At 42.2% G+C, this 15191-nt stretch overlaps 1 protein-coding gene across 3 annotated transcripts in view; it reads right to left on the bottom strand.

The window, feature by feature from the left end:
• Nucleotides 1–14481, bottom strand: part of CCDC88C (coiled-coil domain containing 88C) — a 133714-nt gene extending 119233 nt beyond the window's left edge. For all 3 annotated transcript variants that reach the window (XM_034768084.1, XM_034768085.1, XM_034768086.1), the window contains exons 1-3: nt 13823–14481; nt 12276–12376; nt 2833–2941 (exon numbers count right to left, since the gene is read on the bottom strand). In XM_034768084.1, coding sequence (XP_034623975.1) covers nt 2833–2941; nt 12276–12376; nt 13823–13882 — 270 coding nt within the window. In that variant the 5' untranslated portion in view covers nt 13883–14481. The remainder of the gene's footprint in view (nt 1–2832; nt 2942–12275; nt 12377–13822) is intronic.
• Nucleotides 14482–15191: the final 710 nt, after the last annotated feature.

Here is a 15191-nt window from a genome sequence, read left to right as displayed (position 1 = left end):
ACTGAGCAGATTGCCCTTAACTCCTTCCAGGCTACTGGGACTTGAAGGTTATGCAACGTCATTTAAAAGGGAATCGCTCTTAGATTAACAAGAGTCCTTGGATTTGCCCTAAAGATCTTGATGTGATAAAGGAGAAATGAGCTCCTTACATGTAGTGTATAGATATAAAAATATAATTGTTGTTAGATTTACTATTATTTAACATTTTCAAGAACAAACTAATTAATTTTTGCTACCATGCTATTTACATGCAGGGTATGCATTCTTGAGGCAGGGAGATGCAGTAGCCTGACAAAGTAATGGTCTAGATCAGGGGTAGGCAACCTACGGCACATGTGCCAAAGGTGGCACGTGAGGTGATTTTCTGTGGCACTCACACTGTCCGGGTCCTAGCCACCGGTCCCAGGGGCTCTGTGTTTTAATTTAATTTTAAATGAAGCTTCTTAAACATTTTAAAAACCTTATTTACTTTACATACAACAATAGTTTAGTTATATATTATAGACTTATAGAAAGAGACCTTCTAACAACGTTAAAATGTATTACCGGCATGCGAAATCTTAAATTAGAGTGAATAAATGAAGACTCGGCACACCACTTCTGAAAGGTTGCTGACCCCTGGCCTAGATTTTTCTTGAACCTGGCCAGAGTCTTATTATTATGCTTCCCATCTCCAGCCACAGCTCTTGCTCTCTGTTACCTTATAACACACTTTCTTACTATTTGTATTACTGTAGTGCCTGGCTGGATTAGATTATATTAAAAAAACCCAACAGCGCTGAACCAACGAGACACTAAACAAGCCAGGTCACATAATTCTGAATCACATTTATTTTCTCCCAGACTCTAGCCCGTTTGTACATTGTCTAACAAAGGGCCTGATCATCTGCTGCAAGGTGCTGAACTCCCATGAGTGAGATTAAATTTTTAGGGTTCTCAGCACACTAAGGATTGGGCTCTTGGACTGCAAACTTTGTGGAGAAAGGACTGCGTCTTCTGATGTTGTACGTAGCGTAGTTGTAGCAATGTCGGTCCCAGGATATTAGAGAGACAAGGTGAGTGAGGTAATCTTTTATAAGACCAACTTCTGTTGGCGAGAACAGACAAGCTGATGAAGAATCTGGGTGATTCAAAAGCTTGTCTCTCTCACCAACAAAAGTTGGTCCAATTAAAAAAAAAAAAAAAATAGTACCTCACCCACCTTGTCTCTCTCTATCTTCAGATGTCTGTAAAACTTCATACAGATCTATGGTGCTGAGTAAGCAATAATAAAGACAGACAAGGAAATCCCATCCTGTTATGTTGAAAGATTGAGGAAATGGGATTTCCCTGCTGGGGTAGAGAACTCAATGGGACAATTAGTTATTTATTTTTAAGTGAATGACAACCCATTCTAAAAAGCAACAGAGGGTCCTGTGGCACCTTTGAGACTAACAGAAGTATTGGGAGCATAAGCTTTCGTGGGTAAGAACCTCACTTCTTCAGATGCAAGTCATCTTGCATCTGAAGAAGTGAGGTTCTTACCCACGAAAGCTTATGCTCCCAATACTTCTGTTAGTCTCAAAGGTGCCACAGGACCCTCTGTTGCTTTTTAGAATGGGTTGTCATTCACTTAAAAATAAATAACTAATTGTCCCATTGAGTTCTCTACCCCAGCAGGGAAATCCCATTTCCTCAATCTTTCAACATAACAGGATGGGATTTCCTTGTCTGTCTTTATTATTGCTTACTCAGCACCATAGATCTGTATGAAGTTTTACAGACATCTGAAGATAGAGAGAGACAAGGTGGGTGAGGTACTATTTTTTTTTTTTTTTTAATTGGACCAACTTTTGTTGGTGAGAGAGACAAGCTTTTGAATCACCCAGATTCTTCATCAGCTTGTCTGTTCTCGNTTAGTCTCAAAGGTGCCACAGGACCCTCTGTTGCTTTTTACAGATTCAGACTAACACGGCTACCCCTCTGATACTTTAACTCATTCTAGCAATACCTACAATGCTAAATGATTGAGCCATACGTTTGTTGTCTTCAAAAATATATAAAATGCCAACACACCACCTCAGATCAAAAAGCTACACAATCTACTCTCCTGACATGCTGCCATAACTTGCATTTAAAAGTCATCGGTTCTATTTTATTTTCTTCTGCATGAATCCCCCTCAGACTTTCTTTAGCAAGCTCTGTAGCACAGATAGCAATTGGTGGAAGAATATTTTGGGGTATCTCTCTACTATAGTAGCATCAAGCCCCAGAATTGTAATGAAAGTTAATGAAGTACCATTATTCTCCCACACGCTCAAGAGATGCAACACTCCATCCAGCTGCCTCTAGTGTACAGCATATGGCTAGAAGAGATGCAGGTGGGTGAGAAGAGCCTGGGAATGGGAGTTGATGTGGTCAGTCTTTCATGAGACTTATTTAAACACAATATGTATGTACAGGACCATTTTAATACTCCTTGGCATTTCAAGATGTCTCTAAGGGTGAAAGCAACGCTACTTGTTTTAAACACGTTTTATATCCTCAGACATTAGTCCTATTTCATAGATCCTGCAGAAGAGTTGAATATCGACACAGCTAACCAAAGAGCTATCATATCCTTCCAACTCAGTTTTTTCCTTCCTTTTTAAAATCTGCTGATGGGCCATGAAGGCTAGAGAAGTTAGCTCTATCTGTATTTCAAAGTGCTGGCAATGATGGCTGAAAATGCTTTTACATGAACACAATTTCCTCTTCATTTCCTGTGGTAGTTTTCTTTAACAGACTACTAATTCCTGTGCTAGCGGAAACACCACAACCCTCGGCAGACACCAGTAAGAGCAGAAGGCACACCTGATAATAAATCTTGATGTTTCTGACTAAGATGGTCAGGTTTTGGATGCGGAGGTTGACATCATTATCGACGTGCTTGTTGACACGTTGGTTCGTCGGCCGTGGATCTCTAGAAACAAAAAGGGAAAACCCAATGTTAAAGACTGGGCATGCATCAGCTCTATCCTGTCACACTACAATAATGCAGTACAAGGAGGACTCTTAAACATTTGACTATTTCAGTAAAATTAATACAAACTTGCAGTACAACAAACTAACAACTTAATATTCCCTTTGCAGCCACGCAATGAAAGGGAGGGAGAGAGTTTGGAACGCTTCCACATGCCACTCTGCGTAACACATTTTAGGTGACCCTATGTGGCGATTCAAGAGCCTCCCTCACTTCTAAGCAACATCATCCTGCAACCACTATGCACTCCCAGAGCAAGGGGTATGCAGCATACATATAGTTAGACCGTCCCTGATGCAAGGAAATCTCATTCAGACACAGGCCATTTTCTGTCTTGCCTAATTAGATTTAAGCCCGGTCTTATATTTTAAGAGTGTTCAGTGTCTAGCACACTGGGGCCCAGATCCTGACTGGGGCTTCTAGGAACTACTGGAAGATATATAAAGGTGCATGCGTGTGCAAGAGAGCAATTAATTGGGATGCGGGGGGGGAAAGAGAGCGATTAGTATGCTAGAAGTTTTCTTTGTTTTAAAGGAAGTGATTACAACTGAATCTCGAGGATGAACTGAAATGACTGTTTCTGAGGTAAAGAAAAGCCCCAAATGATTAAGAGAATCTGTATGGAAATTAAACACACCAGTGCACCTTAAAAGGGATCTGAAAAACTTTGTGATCAGTCAATCCCCTAGTTCAGTGTGTTATCAGCTGACACCTAACCAACATAGGCATCTGCATCCAGGACTCTGCTTTGGGACAACTCTTCCAGAGGAAACACTGAATTTTGGTGTTGACAGGTGAATTAAAGGGGAACTGATATACTGTGTGACTGTTTGTCAAAGTTTACACAAGTACCGTAAGCAGTTAAGAGTATTTTTGTGTTTTTAAGCACAGCCATGTCAATTCATCTTTGCACTGAACATGGGTGATATGTGTAGACATCACAGAGTGTCTCTCCCATTGAAGAGATGGCCAAAGTCCTGCTTTGCTATTAGACTTGATACCTATACGCATGTGCAGTTGGTGATTTTAAATGCACTGAGGTACAAAGTGGTAAATTTGCCACTGGCATAAATGGGCAAGACTCCTCTTCATCCACTCTTACAGAAGCAGTAATATTTGGCACACAGACTGCGGTTTTAATGCACAAGTTAAGAAAAACATAGGACTTCAACATAAATGCCATACTATCACCTTTACTTGAACCATCTCATTTTTGTTGATGTTTGCAGTCCTGAGATTAACTTGCCCTTGTTAATGAAACCGGTGCTCAAATACTATGGTGATGGGGCCATACAAGTACCTAGTGAGACAGACCAGACAGCAGTGCAGCAGCACTAGACATGTGCAAGATTTGAAAGGGGAACCTGGGTTTGGCCTCTCCAGGTCCATGTTAGGCCAGCCTGTATGGGAATGCTCTAAAGAATACTAGTAGAGAGTCTGATTCTGATGGATGCTGGATACTTAGGCTTTGTGATTAAAGTCATTACAATACACAGGGAGGCAAACAAATAGTAAAGAGAAGTTGACCAAACAGAAGGGGTAGTTCAAAGTCCTCCAGGTTCTACATGAACCAATCCATTCATACACTACATAGTGGTGCTGCTGTCCAATACTATAGCCCATTAGCCCAAAGTCTTTATCCAGAAAGAAGAGATGTTGGCTTTGGCTGTTCTATTTGACCCCTGCTGCCATACTTTAAGAAAGAAAATATTAGTTTTGATGGTTGCTTATCTCACAGATCTATCACTGGGACATACTAGGAATGATGATGGGGCTGGAAAATAAGTGGACTTTAAAAATTTGATTAATAAAAAAAACCACAAGAGGAAAAGACACCCAACACACTGAAGACACATAACTGGCCATGGCAAAGAACTGGTTTCTTTTGAATATTCCTAGATAGGGCATTTTTTGGCCCAGGGTGAGATTTTCAAAAGCACCTAAGTGACTCAGGAGCACAAGGTCAATGACTTTTACTGGGACTTTTGCTCCTAAATCATTTAGACATCTTTGGAAAAAAAAATCACACCCCCTTTACCGCCCAGAAACTGCAAAACACACACCCATACAGCCGCTTAAGTTTACACATACAAGTAGCCCCACTGAAATCATTGGGACTATTCACATCCATAAGTGTTTGCAAGATCAGGGCGTGAGGAAAAAAAACTTCCTAAACTGCCACTATTATGTTTAATGACAATAATCACTTTGCCCAGGGCAGTCTTTAATATCATTGACCACGAGGCTTGTTGATCTGCCTGTGGAGCCAGACCGGAGTAAATGGTGTTATTTAAGCGGTTCCATCATTTCCTCTCTGAGATGGAGGCCAAGTGCTTTCTTGAAAATAAAATATAGTCTGAACATTATGTTACAGATGTTTGAAGAAATTGCATAAGTAGGCAGGTTTGTTTAATGTCAGAAAGGGGCACTGTGCAATGCCCCGAAAGATCACAGCTGCTAGTCAGTATACAGACCACAGTCATGTACAGTTTGTTGCCCAATAGGACAGACTGGGATAAGTGAGACCATGTATATAACAACTTTATAAACTTCCTAAGCAGCATGGAATCTTATGCATGAGGTGAGGTGAGGTAAGCAGCTCCTTACCCTGAAACAGAAATGCTTTTCAACTTGTCACCACAGAAGCACTTTATGAAATGTTAATGCTCACTGTATAACAAATTCAGATACTGATACTGGAGATGCACATGTGCAATAGGAGATCAGTAAGTTATGGGAGTCATGGCAAGTTGCTCTTTGAGACAATGGCTGGTTTCTGAAAAGCAGATAATCTTACAGTTCCTGGTTTGCTTGATCTTACACGATTCTGTAACCTAAAGGCATCTTGGCCCAGTTAGCACTTGGATGAGCACCTCCTTATGAATCCCAGGTGTTCTAGGCATTCAGCTTTTCTGCAAGAAAAAACTGATATTTTAAAATATTATAATGAAGTAAGTTTTTACAATGTTTTCTATATTTGATTTTCTGTCTAGTGTGAGTGGGCAGCATAATGCAAAGGGGACAGATTGGATTGCTGCTATCTCTACCTCACTCACCAGGATTTAAAAATCCATTTGCCCCAGGCTAGTAGGGATGTGGTGAGCACGAATGGGCTGAGTGATGTCGGGGAGCAGAGACTGGGGTGGCTGGCTGCTAAGGGAAGGGAGCAACTGTGGAATCACAGCAACACAGGGGCAGCCACTCCTTTTAGACGTTAGAAAGACAGGACCATTGTGATCCAGGGGACACGCCTGTATCTTTAGAACAAGAGGCAGCAGAGTGGCATCTCCCCACTTCTCTTTAACTGGGGGAAAACCAGAAATGAGCCTGTTGAATAGGCTGCATATGGGCACATGCAGGACAGGTGGGTATGTTGGAAGATGTGGGTCTGGGGAGTGAGAGGAAGGATGTTTGGGGAAGGAGGAGATAAATGAAAACAAGACACAGAGCAAGAGAGAAGAAGATACCAGAAATCTAGGGGAGAAGCAAAAAGAACAGAACTCAGTGTAGGGAAAGAGAGAGGAAACTACTCAAAACAACACAGAAAAGGGTATAACTCAATCTGTAATAGCAAAGAATAGGGGGAGCAAACTCAGGGAGGAGGAAACAGGGATCAACAAAATCACAAGACACTGGGTAAGCTGTGCAATAAGCAAGCTTCACATTTACAGGAATATCTTTTTCCTTTAATTAAACTGAGACAAAGAGTCTCAAACTGCGGCCTATGGACTCTCCTCGTTTCCAGCTTCTAAATTCCAAGCATTCTCAGCTCAGCCACTGGCCTGCTAGGCAACTTTGAGCAAGTCACTGGCCTCAGTTTCCATGTCTCAGTTTCCCCATTTGTAAAATGGGGATAATGATATCGACCTCCCTTTGTAAAGTCTTCTGCGAGCTCTCAATGAAAAGATCTCTATAAGTGCGAGATATTATTAAATTGTATTAAAAGAAACTAAAAATATATCATATTTAGATTAAACAAAAAACGAACAGGGATATTATGCAAGTGGAGGTGACAGCTCACAAGAATCTCTGTATTAAAATATGCTCCCCACTATGAATGAGTTTGAGACCCCTGAACTGAATCTCATGAGTACCTCGCTATTCAGCATTTTCCTTAAAGCCCTGCTCCATATGAGTACATGAGAATCTCAACTTTCATTTCTAAAGAGAAAGCATGTTTTTAGCCCTCATGATTGCAGAGAAAAAACATGAGTTGAGTGTAACCCAGAAGTTAAAAAAACAAAAAAAAAAACAGAAGGCAAATAAAAGGACCGCAAAATTATTAATTAAAAAAATCCGATTTTTTTTTTTTTTGGGAGGAAGCGGGGCTGTCTTGATGGTCAAATGCTTTGCGCTGCTAATACGGGGTAACTGCGCTTGAAAAGAGCTCATCAGAGAACTAGCCATCAGTTAAACCAGATCATGAACTATGGGAAAGGATTTTTTTTTTTTTAAGTTCAAAATTATAAGTCTTGCTTGAATAATTTGTGGCAAATAAGCATTACAAGTCAGTGGGAAGCCCTCAAATAGGGCCAGCGAATTATCAAATATCACAGATAATCAAATGTACCAAGGGTCACTAGTATTCTATTGCCTCTGGGCTGATTTTGTCTGAGATAAAAGTTGGTTTGGGAAGAACTATCCTGCAGTCCCAATCTCCTGTATTCTTTTGCCTGCACTTTGTTCCTGGAAGTAATTCACTAATGGAAAACAAACAACAGAAGGGGACTTTGTTTAGTCTAATTGCCACGATTCAAATATCAGCTTCCTCTTCTTTCGTATCTAATAGACTAAAAGCCAATGAGAGCCCTAAACTGCCTGTAAAATAAATATTCAAATATGATTTAAAACAATACAAGAAATATGCTTCCAAATAATATAACCCTCATGTATACATGGCTTCTTGCTGCTTCCATTATTATATTGGCTACTCCTATCATGTATACTGAGATCACAGAAGACAGGTTGATATTATAAACAATGACAATTGCAATCAAAATTCAAAGATATTTATTATACAGACTTTCCATCTAGGAGTTGCAAAAAAAAAAAAAAAAAGATGGTTTTGTCAGATTTATTCCCGTCAGATATTTTGTCACTTTATTCCTGTCCGATATGTTCCAGCCTAGGTGTGTAACCTATTGTTTAACAAGCCAATGCACAAATATTTAGGGCTCCTTGTGTATATACATCCACCATTTCCCAATAAAAACACTCCATCATAAAAAGCTATGGGCTTAAGCAGTAAATATTTGCTTACGCTAACAGATATTCCTGCCCCAATGTAATCACTGTGCTCAAGGCAAACAGATTTGTGTCACTTTCATACCAGGAAGTGACACAAAACTGTATGCAGCAGAGTCTGAAAAACTTTGAAATGTGGCTGTAGAACAGTGTATTAATTTGATACAAATGCACTCACAAGAAATCCAGAAGTTCTAGTACTACTGCAGTTTCACTATGGATAGCTGTATTATTTTAGCGCCCCATTAAACAATATTGTATCATTTGTTCATAAGGGATATTATTTACAGATATGCAACTGTGCCATATCCATGCTTAGGTCAGAGTCAACTGTGCCAGAATACAGAAGGAGGAGACCATCAACAACAAAAAGACTTATCCTGTTTAGCAGTATTTAAAAATGTAGTGACATTAACATTGGATGTTGGCCACAGTCTGACTCAATATGTAACTATCACCTGCATGAGCGTGTAAGGAGGCCTATCGTCCCTCCTTGCAAAGTTTGGCGTGCCTGAGGCTCAGCTCATTTCTGAGTCTCTCTGAACTCTAGCTGTCTAAAAAAGGACAGGGTGGCAGCAGGCCACCCCTCACTCCCCCTCCCCCATTTCACACAGCCAGCAGACCTGGACAGGCAAAAAGAATGGCAGCCTGCACTGCACCTCCCTCTGAGGGTGGTGCAGTTGCCATTCTGATCTGACTAAGCCATCCAAAATGCCTCCTTGGGGTTCTGCCTGCAGCACAGCTCTTCTATACACAGCATGCCAGATGGTGTGTAGGGCATAAACCAGCCTACCGTATTTAGAAATCATTGGTCTGCTTGTGTGAATGGAGCCTGCTCAGCACTGCACACAGTCAAAGCCCTATGTTTTGCCAGCAATCAAAGCTCATCAAGTTTAACCATGCCACTTAATAGAGCCACTGGATTCCTTTCAGCGATGATCGGACATTAAACCTCACTTGACAGCAGGACAGAAATAATGTATTTTAACAATGAAACACCTATAGCACCAGCCTCCGCAACTCGAAACAAAGTTTTGGTCAGAGGTTTTGGTCAGGGGTGAGGGGAGGGGAGGTAATACAAATACCAGCTTCACCAATTCCCATTTAGAGACATCTGTTTTGCTGCAGCTAAACAATAAGGGTTTCAATCACATGGGACCATAAAAAAAACCAAACCTAAAACTCAAACTGTCATTTAGGTGTGAAGTCATATGCCTGTGTTGTGTGTGTTCAAACAACTTTGTCAACAGGATATTCCTCAGGCGAAACAATTTCAAGTAGGACTGGAAAGAAGAGAACACCTGATTGGTTAGACAGTTGTCTAACAGCTCTTTACTACACTCCACCTTCAGAGCGCCAACATTTACTACACTCCGTGCCTTCAGAGCACCAACATTATTTTAACATGGCACATAATATACTATCCGATTTATCAAGGACCCTGACAAGCACAGTTTCAGTAAGACACAAGCATTTAAAGTCAACCTCACATGGAACCTGAGGAACTGATGAGTGAGCATTTCTGAGACACATTTGTTTTTCTATTCTGAAAACTTTGTGGGGCAGAAACACATTTAGAAAGGCTCTCCTGATTTACAGGCAAGCAGTAATTGCATTGCAAATTCTAAAGGTTGGCTAACAAAGAGTGAAGGTCACAGACAGAAGCTCCCTTTAGCACCTTGCTGGGTTGGGTGTACATAAATACTGTAGTGCTGGTTCTTTAGTTAAATAATCTTGGGCTCTCAATAGGAAAGTTTTGGTTTCTTTGATCCCAAGACACCACCAGAAGCACTGCCAAAGCCATCTAAAAAAAAGGAAAAAGAAAGCCCTGTCCGCTTGTGTTTAATCTAACGGGAGTTTCTTACTCCAGTACTCATTGTGCATTAGTGCTTCCCCCGCACATTTTCCATGGTGCTGCTGGCAGAGTTGTCTTTTGGATGAGATGTAAGACTAAGCTCTTGAATGCTAGTGGTCATTAAAGATCCCATGGCATTTTTCGCCAGAGTATGGTATCCAGACCAAACTCCAATAGCATAATTATAGTTAACCCCCCTGCAATTTCAATTGGATTTTATTGTTCACTCCTTGCCCCAAAACGCTGTTAAATTTTTGTACACTGTAGAACAGTTATGTTCCTCGCTAGAGGTGGCTGCATTTCAATGGTTGATGAGGTGATGTAAACACTCTATTTTAATAATATATATACACACACATAATTTTAGTCAGCAAAGCACTTTGCGTCTCATAATAATGAATCCAAGTGATCTTCTACAGTTCTATCACTAAAAGAAAAACTCAGTTGCTCATATTTCTTTGTTGTAAATAGACACCAGGATAGCACCATTTTTGTTTTCCTTTGTTAAGTACTTTCTCTTTGGATGTACGAGGTCTGCTAAAAAAAATTTTTCCAACAATGTTCATAAATTAGTTAATTCTAGTTAGTTAATTCCATAGCAGCCTCACTACAGCTGTAACTTTGTCCGGCATGGAGAAGTACTTTAAAGGAAAGATGGACATGATGTAAAACCCCCTTCCACTTCTACACATTGAGAAAGTTTAGATGTGGATCTAAATATTGATGCTTAGAGCCCTGATTTTAGAAATTCTGTTTAAAAAGGGGTTCTACCATGAAAAATGACTAATAAACATGGCCTTCCTGTAACCAGAGTCACAGGTCATGTAAGATTTTATATCCCCCAGCCTTCCCCCCACCCCAGACACACACACTTTTTTTTTTTAAACCACTTCAGTTAACACTGCAGAAACAATACACCTCAGAGGGAGTGTGCTGGATTCGACCTTGGCTCGTGTTAATTGTTAACTAAATTCCATTTACAGAATCTTAATTGCTGGTAATGCACAAACCAGAAAGAATTCAGTTTCACTTTGCAAATTGCATGTGGAGCTAGCCACCATCAGAGACAGGATACTGGACTAGGTATCTTGGGGTAAGAAGCCAGACTCAAGACACCATCTTTACAAAGTCACTTTTCAGAAAATACTTGCACAGTACACACCCAGTGACAAGTTAATCATCTACAGCAGGCTTTTCAAAAGTGCTCAGGGTTGGTCTAGATCTGAATACAGTGAAATCTATGGTAAAATGTCAATAAACTTCATTCAATGGGAGCAGAATTGGACCAATATTAAGCGCTTTTGAAAATTCCACCTTTAAAAGTTAAATCAAAAAAAACTTTTCCACATAAATTCCTTATCTGAAATATGTCCATTATGTTTAAATGGAAATACAAATACATATGAAACAGAATCTGCATATGATAAATTCAGCTACAGGAAAGGATGTGGTCAAAACTAGATTAATGTAGAAACTTTTTACTAAGAGCTTACTTAAATGAAAGGAAAAAAAACAGAGCTAGATTAAGGTAACTGTTTTCTATTTCAGATTAAACTATTTATAAATGTCTTAGTTCTATCTGTAGTGGTCCGTGACAAACACGCCACCCAAATAAAAAAGCATTTTATTGAACTACATGAGCACTATGAAATTTTATATTTGAACATCGATACTTCAGCCCTTCTACGCAAATGTGACTCACTGACTACAGTAAAGTTTCATGTGATAAGGCTTTTTCATTTCTCCAGAGATGATGAAATGTGCCATCACAGGGGGACAAACAATTAACAATTTTTTAAATCAATTTTTAAACCTGGGGCAAATTTTCTGTGTGGTCAATTTCAAATTCAGGAAATAAAAAAAAAAAAAAAAAAATCCCCCTCCCAACCTAGGGAAAAATATTGCAAAAGATTTTCCTCTCGCCATGCACCTGTTTTCCAACCAACTCTCTATCAATTATACAGAAGACTGAAATGCTTTAATGCCTGTCAAACAGTAACACACACTTTACCTTCACCAATAATGAGGCAATCTGCATATCAGGAAACTGACCTGTCTATTCAAAAGTATTGATTTCCAGTATACATTTAAATACAAGTCAACTCAATTACAGTAATTTAAGGTTGGATCTTGTAACACTAAGCAGTTTTCATTATCCCTTAGAAGATTACTTACATTTGCAACATGATTTTGTTCAGAAAGACACCATCTACCAGATCCATATACATAGTCAATTTGTCTTCATTTTCATTTCCTAACGGTCCAAATGTTTTCACCTGTCAGGAAAACAGCAGATATTTTAATAATCCATCACAATTTTCTTACAGAATAACCTAAAATTGCACACGTCCCAAGTCTCACTAGAAACCACCTCCAACCCCACTCCTGCCAAAGCAATTACAAACTGAGTAGTTAAACAATCCCTGCACATCTTCTAAACACAAAAGACTCATCTGCGAATAGGCTTTCTGACATAAGGGGAGGGAAGCAGCCCTGCTGTAAAACCGTTGATTTCAACAGTGCTGAACTTGTTTACACCAGCACTGAATTTAAATCAAGATTGGATGTTTTTCTAAAAAAAATCTGCTCTAGGAATTATTTTGGAGACAATGTCTGGCCTATGTTAAACAGGAGGTCAGACTAGATGATCACAATGGTCCCTTCCGGCCTTGGAATCTATGAATTTGACTCAAGTTTCTTAACAACCCTGTTCTCGCTGCCTATACATTTTTTTTCTTCCTCCAACGAGAACTGTGTACCTGTGTCATAAAAGCAAAGGACAGTGGTTCTTATTTGGTGACTCTGATCACCAACAGGGACAAATATTTTGGGCTGAGGGTGCCCAGGCCTATTTGACAACATTGTTCACATTTAAATTAATGATTGAGACAGATTCCCAACCATAGCGGATGTCAAATTCATAGAAAGAAAGCGCCTTGCTCTCATTGTACCAGGGCAAGATTTACACCATTCAGGCTTCTTTCCCATCCCCCATTCCAAAGGTGGGGTTTGATGCTCCCCATTTTAGAGCCACACGGTCCTTTTTCAGATTTCGGGAAAGATTCATCCCAATTACTGATCTCCCAACACTTATCTATGGTTCATGTGACAATCATATCCTGGAAGGTATTGTTGCTTTGGGCCTACCAGTCAAACCTCCGAACAGCAGGTAAGTAGCAACAGAATAACTGGATTCCTGTTTTCAAAATGGTCCCCTCCCTCCCAGGTCAAAATCCCTTTTCTTCTATGCACCTATTGTGAGCAGCACCGAAGAACCAACTCTGTTACAAGGGGAACAACCCGCTAGCTCTCAGAAAGGAAAGTTTCTTTTTGTTTTGCAGGCAGATCGCTAGGAGACCCCCAGACTGGTCGCAGACACTTGCGGCAGCTTTATTTAAAGTTGAAAAATAGAACTACTTTGTAACTGCACGATTCCTGGAGTAGACAGTTAATATTAATTATTATTTAAAATAACGAGGACCCATAAACCTGTTCCCCTGCCAGCCGCCAAGGTGGGGATAATTCAGCCTGGCCAAGAGATCTCTGCATGGAGTTGCTTTTAAGAATCAAAAAGCAGGGTTGGTGTGTGCGCGCAGCGGAAGCGGGACGCTAACCTGTCCCCAGCTCCTCGGGGCACCCAGCCAGGTGCTCCCCGGGGCGCGGGGGGAGCGGGCAGCCCCCGCCCCAGCACACAGGTCCCAGAACAATGAGGCGCCACTTACCCAGGTCACCAAAGGGCTCTGCAGGAAGAGCTCCATGAGCTCGGAAATGGTCACATCCATGTTCGCGGGGCTCGGCTCACAAAGGCAGCGTGCGAAGGGCTCGCTCACTCGGGAGACAAAGGCGAAGAGCCCATGTTCCGCGGCGCCAGCGCCCGGCAGGAGTTGCTTAGCAGAGAAACAATGCGAGGTCCATCCCCCCTTCCCCTGAGGGCACACGGTGCGCAGGGCCGCTTCCTCTGGCTGCGAGTCCGCTCCCCAGGCTGCCCCGCCAGGGATCGGAGCCTCCCGGCTGCAGGCCGGTCCGTCCGCCCCCGCTCCCGGCAAGGGCTCGCTAGTCACTCCCCCAGCAGGCTGCGGCGTCCCGGAGAGATGCTTCCACTCCGCACAAACTCCGCGGCGGTAGGTTACTCCGCGCGGCAGAAGCGGGTTCTTAAGCGTGCGCTCGGGGGAACCAAAGGAAACTCACGCGCCTCGCGGCAGCACTGTCAGCGCGAGGAAGGGATGTGCGGGGAAGTTGGGTATATTAACACTAATAAAAGAGCACGGCCCAGAAACTCCCCTGCGCTCGAGAGACGCCATGCAACGCGCAGCCCCTTGTAGCAGAGCGGGCGATGCAACGTCCTTCGCTTCACGACTACCTGTAGCAACTAGGAAAGTCCCCGCACCCGCAATTAGACAGGGGGTGGGAGGGGGCGGTAAGGAGGAGCTTTGACAGGCATCGCCGGCTGCAAATGGGAGGCTGGAAAATGGACTGAGCCTGACCAATGGGAGTTGCCGCTGGCTGAATTTTGGTGTCAGCTAAGTTTGCTGTTACTTTGGAGCTGAGAGAACACAAGGAGGGGCGGCGGAGGTGGTGGGGCGAGGGGACGCGCTGGGCACTGCTGTGGGGTGGGGAGGTGCGTGCTGGCGATAGCTGGCACTCGGAGAGGTGGCGCGTGGTGGCCTGGTTTGTCTGCGCGCCCGGGGGAAGAATCCGGGCTGCTCCTGGCGAGGGGTGATGCCCGCGGGGGAACCTGCCTGCAGCTGGCTCCCACTGTGTTCCCCAGACACTAACCCACCACGCTCCCTCAACTCAGGGTGTGGGTGCAGTTGCTCGTGCCGAAGGCCGGGGTATCAGTCAGTGCCCAGAGATCGGTATTGAAAACCAGTTCTTGTTTGCCGAGTATTGAACAGGGCGGATCTATAAACGTGCAAAGCTAAAAGACAATGAAGGGAAGCAAGGGGGACGGGGGCATGGAGAGAGAGAGAGAAAATCCTCCTTTGACCTGCAGGATGTTTTCCGTCTATGCTAATTGGCATTGCTAGCATGACTCCAGTACTAGCCCGCTTGTGTTTAAACATGAACTCATGCCTAAGGCTTCCCAAAACC

Source organism: Trachemys scripta, chromosome 4 (assembly GCF_013100865.1).
Source record: "Trachemys scripta elegans isolate TJP31775 chromosome 4, CAS_Tse_1.0, whole genome shotgun sequence".
In the NCBI taxonomy this organism is placed as follows: Eukaryota; Metazoa; Chordata; order Testudines; family Emydidae; genus Trachemys; species Trachemys scripta.
This window is presented reverse-complemented; position numbering and strand designations above follow the sequence as displayed.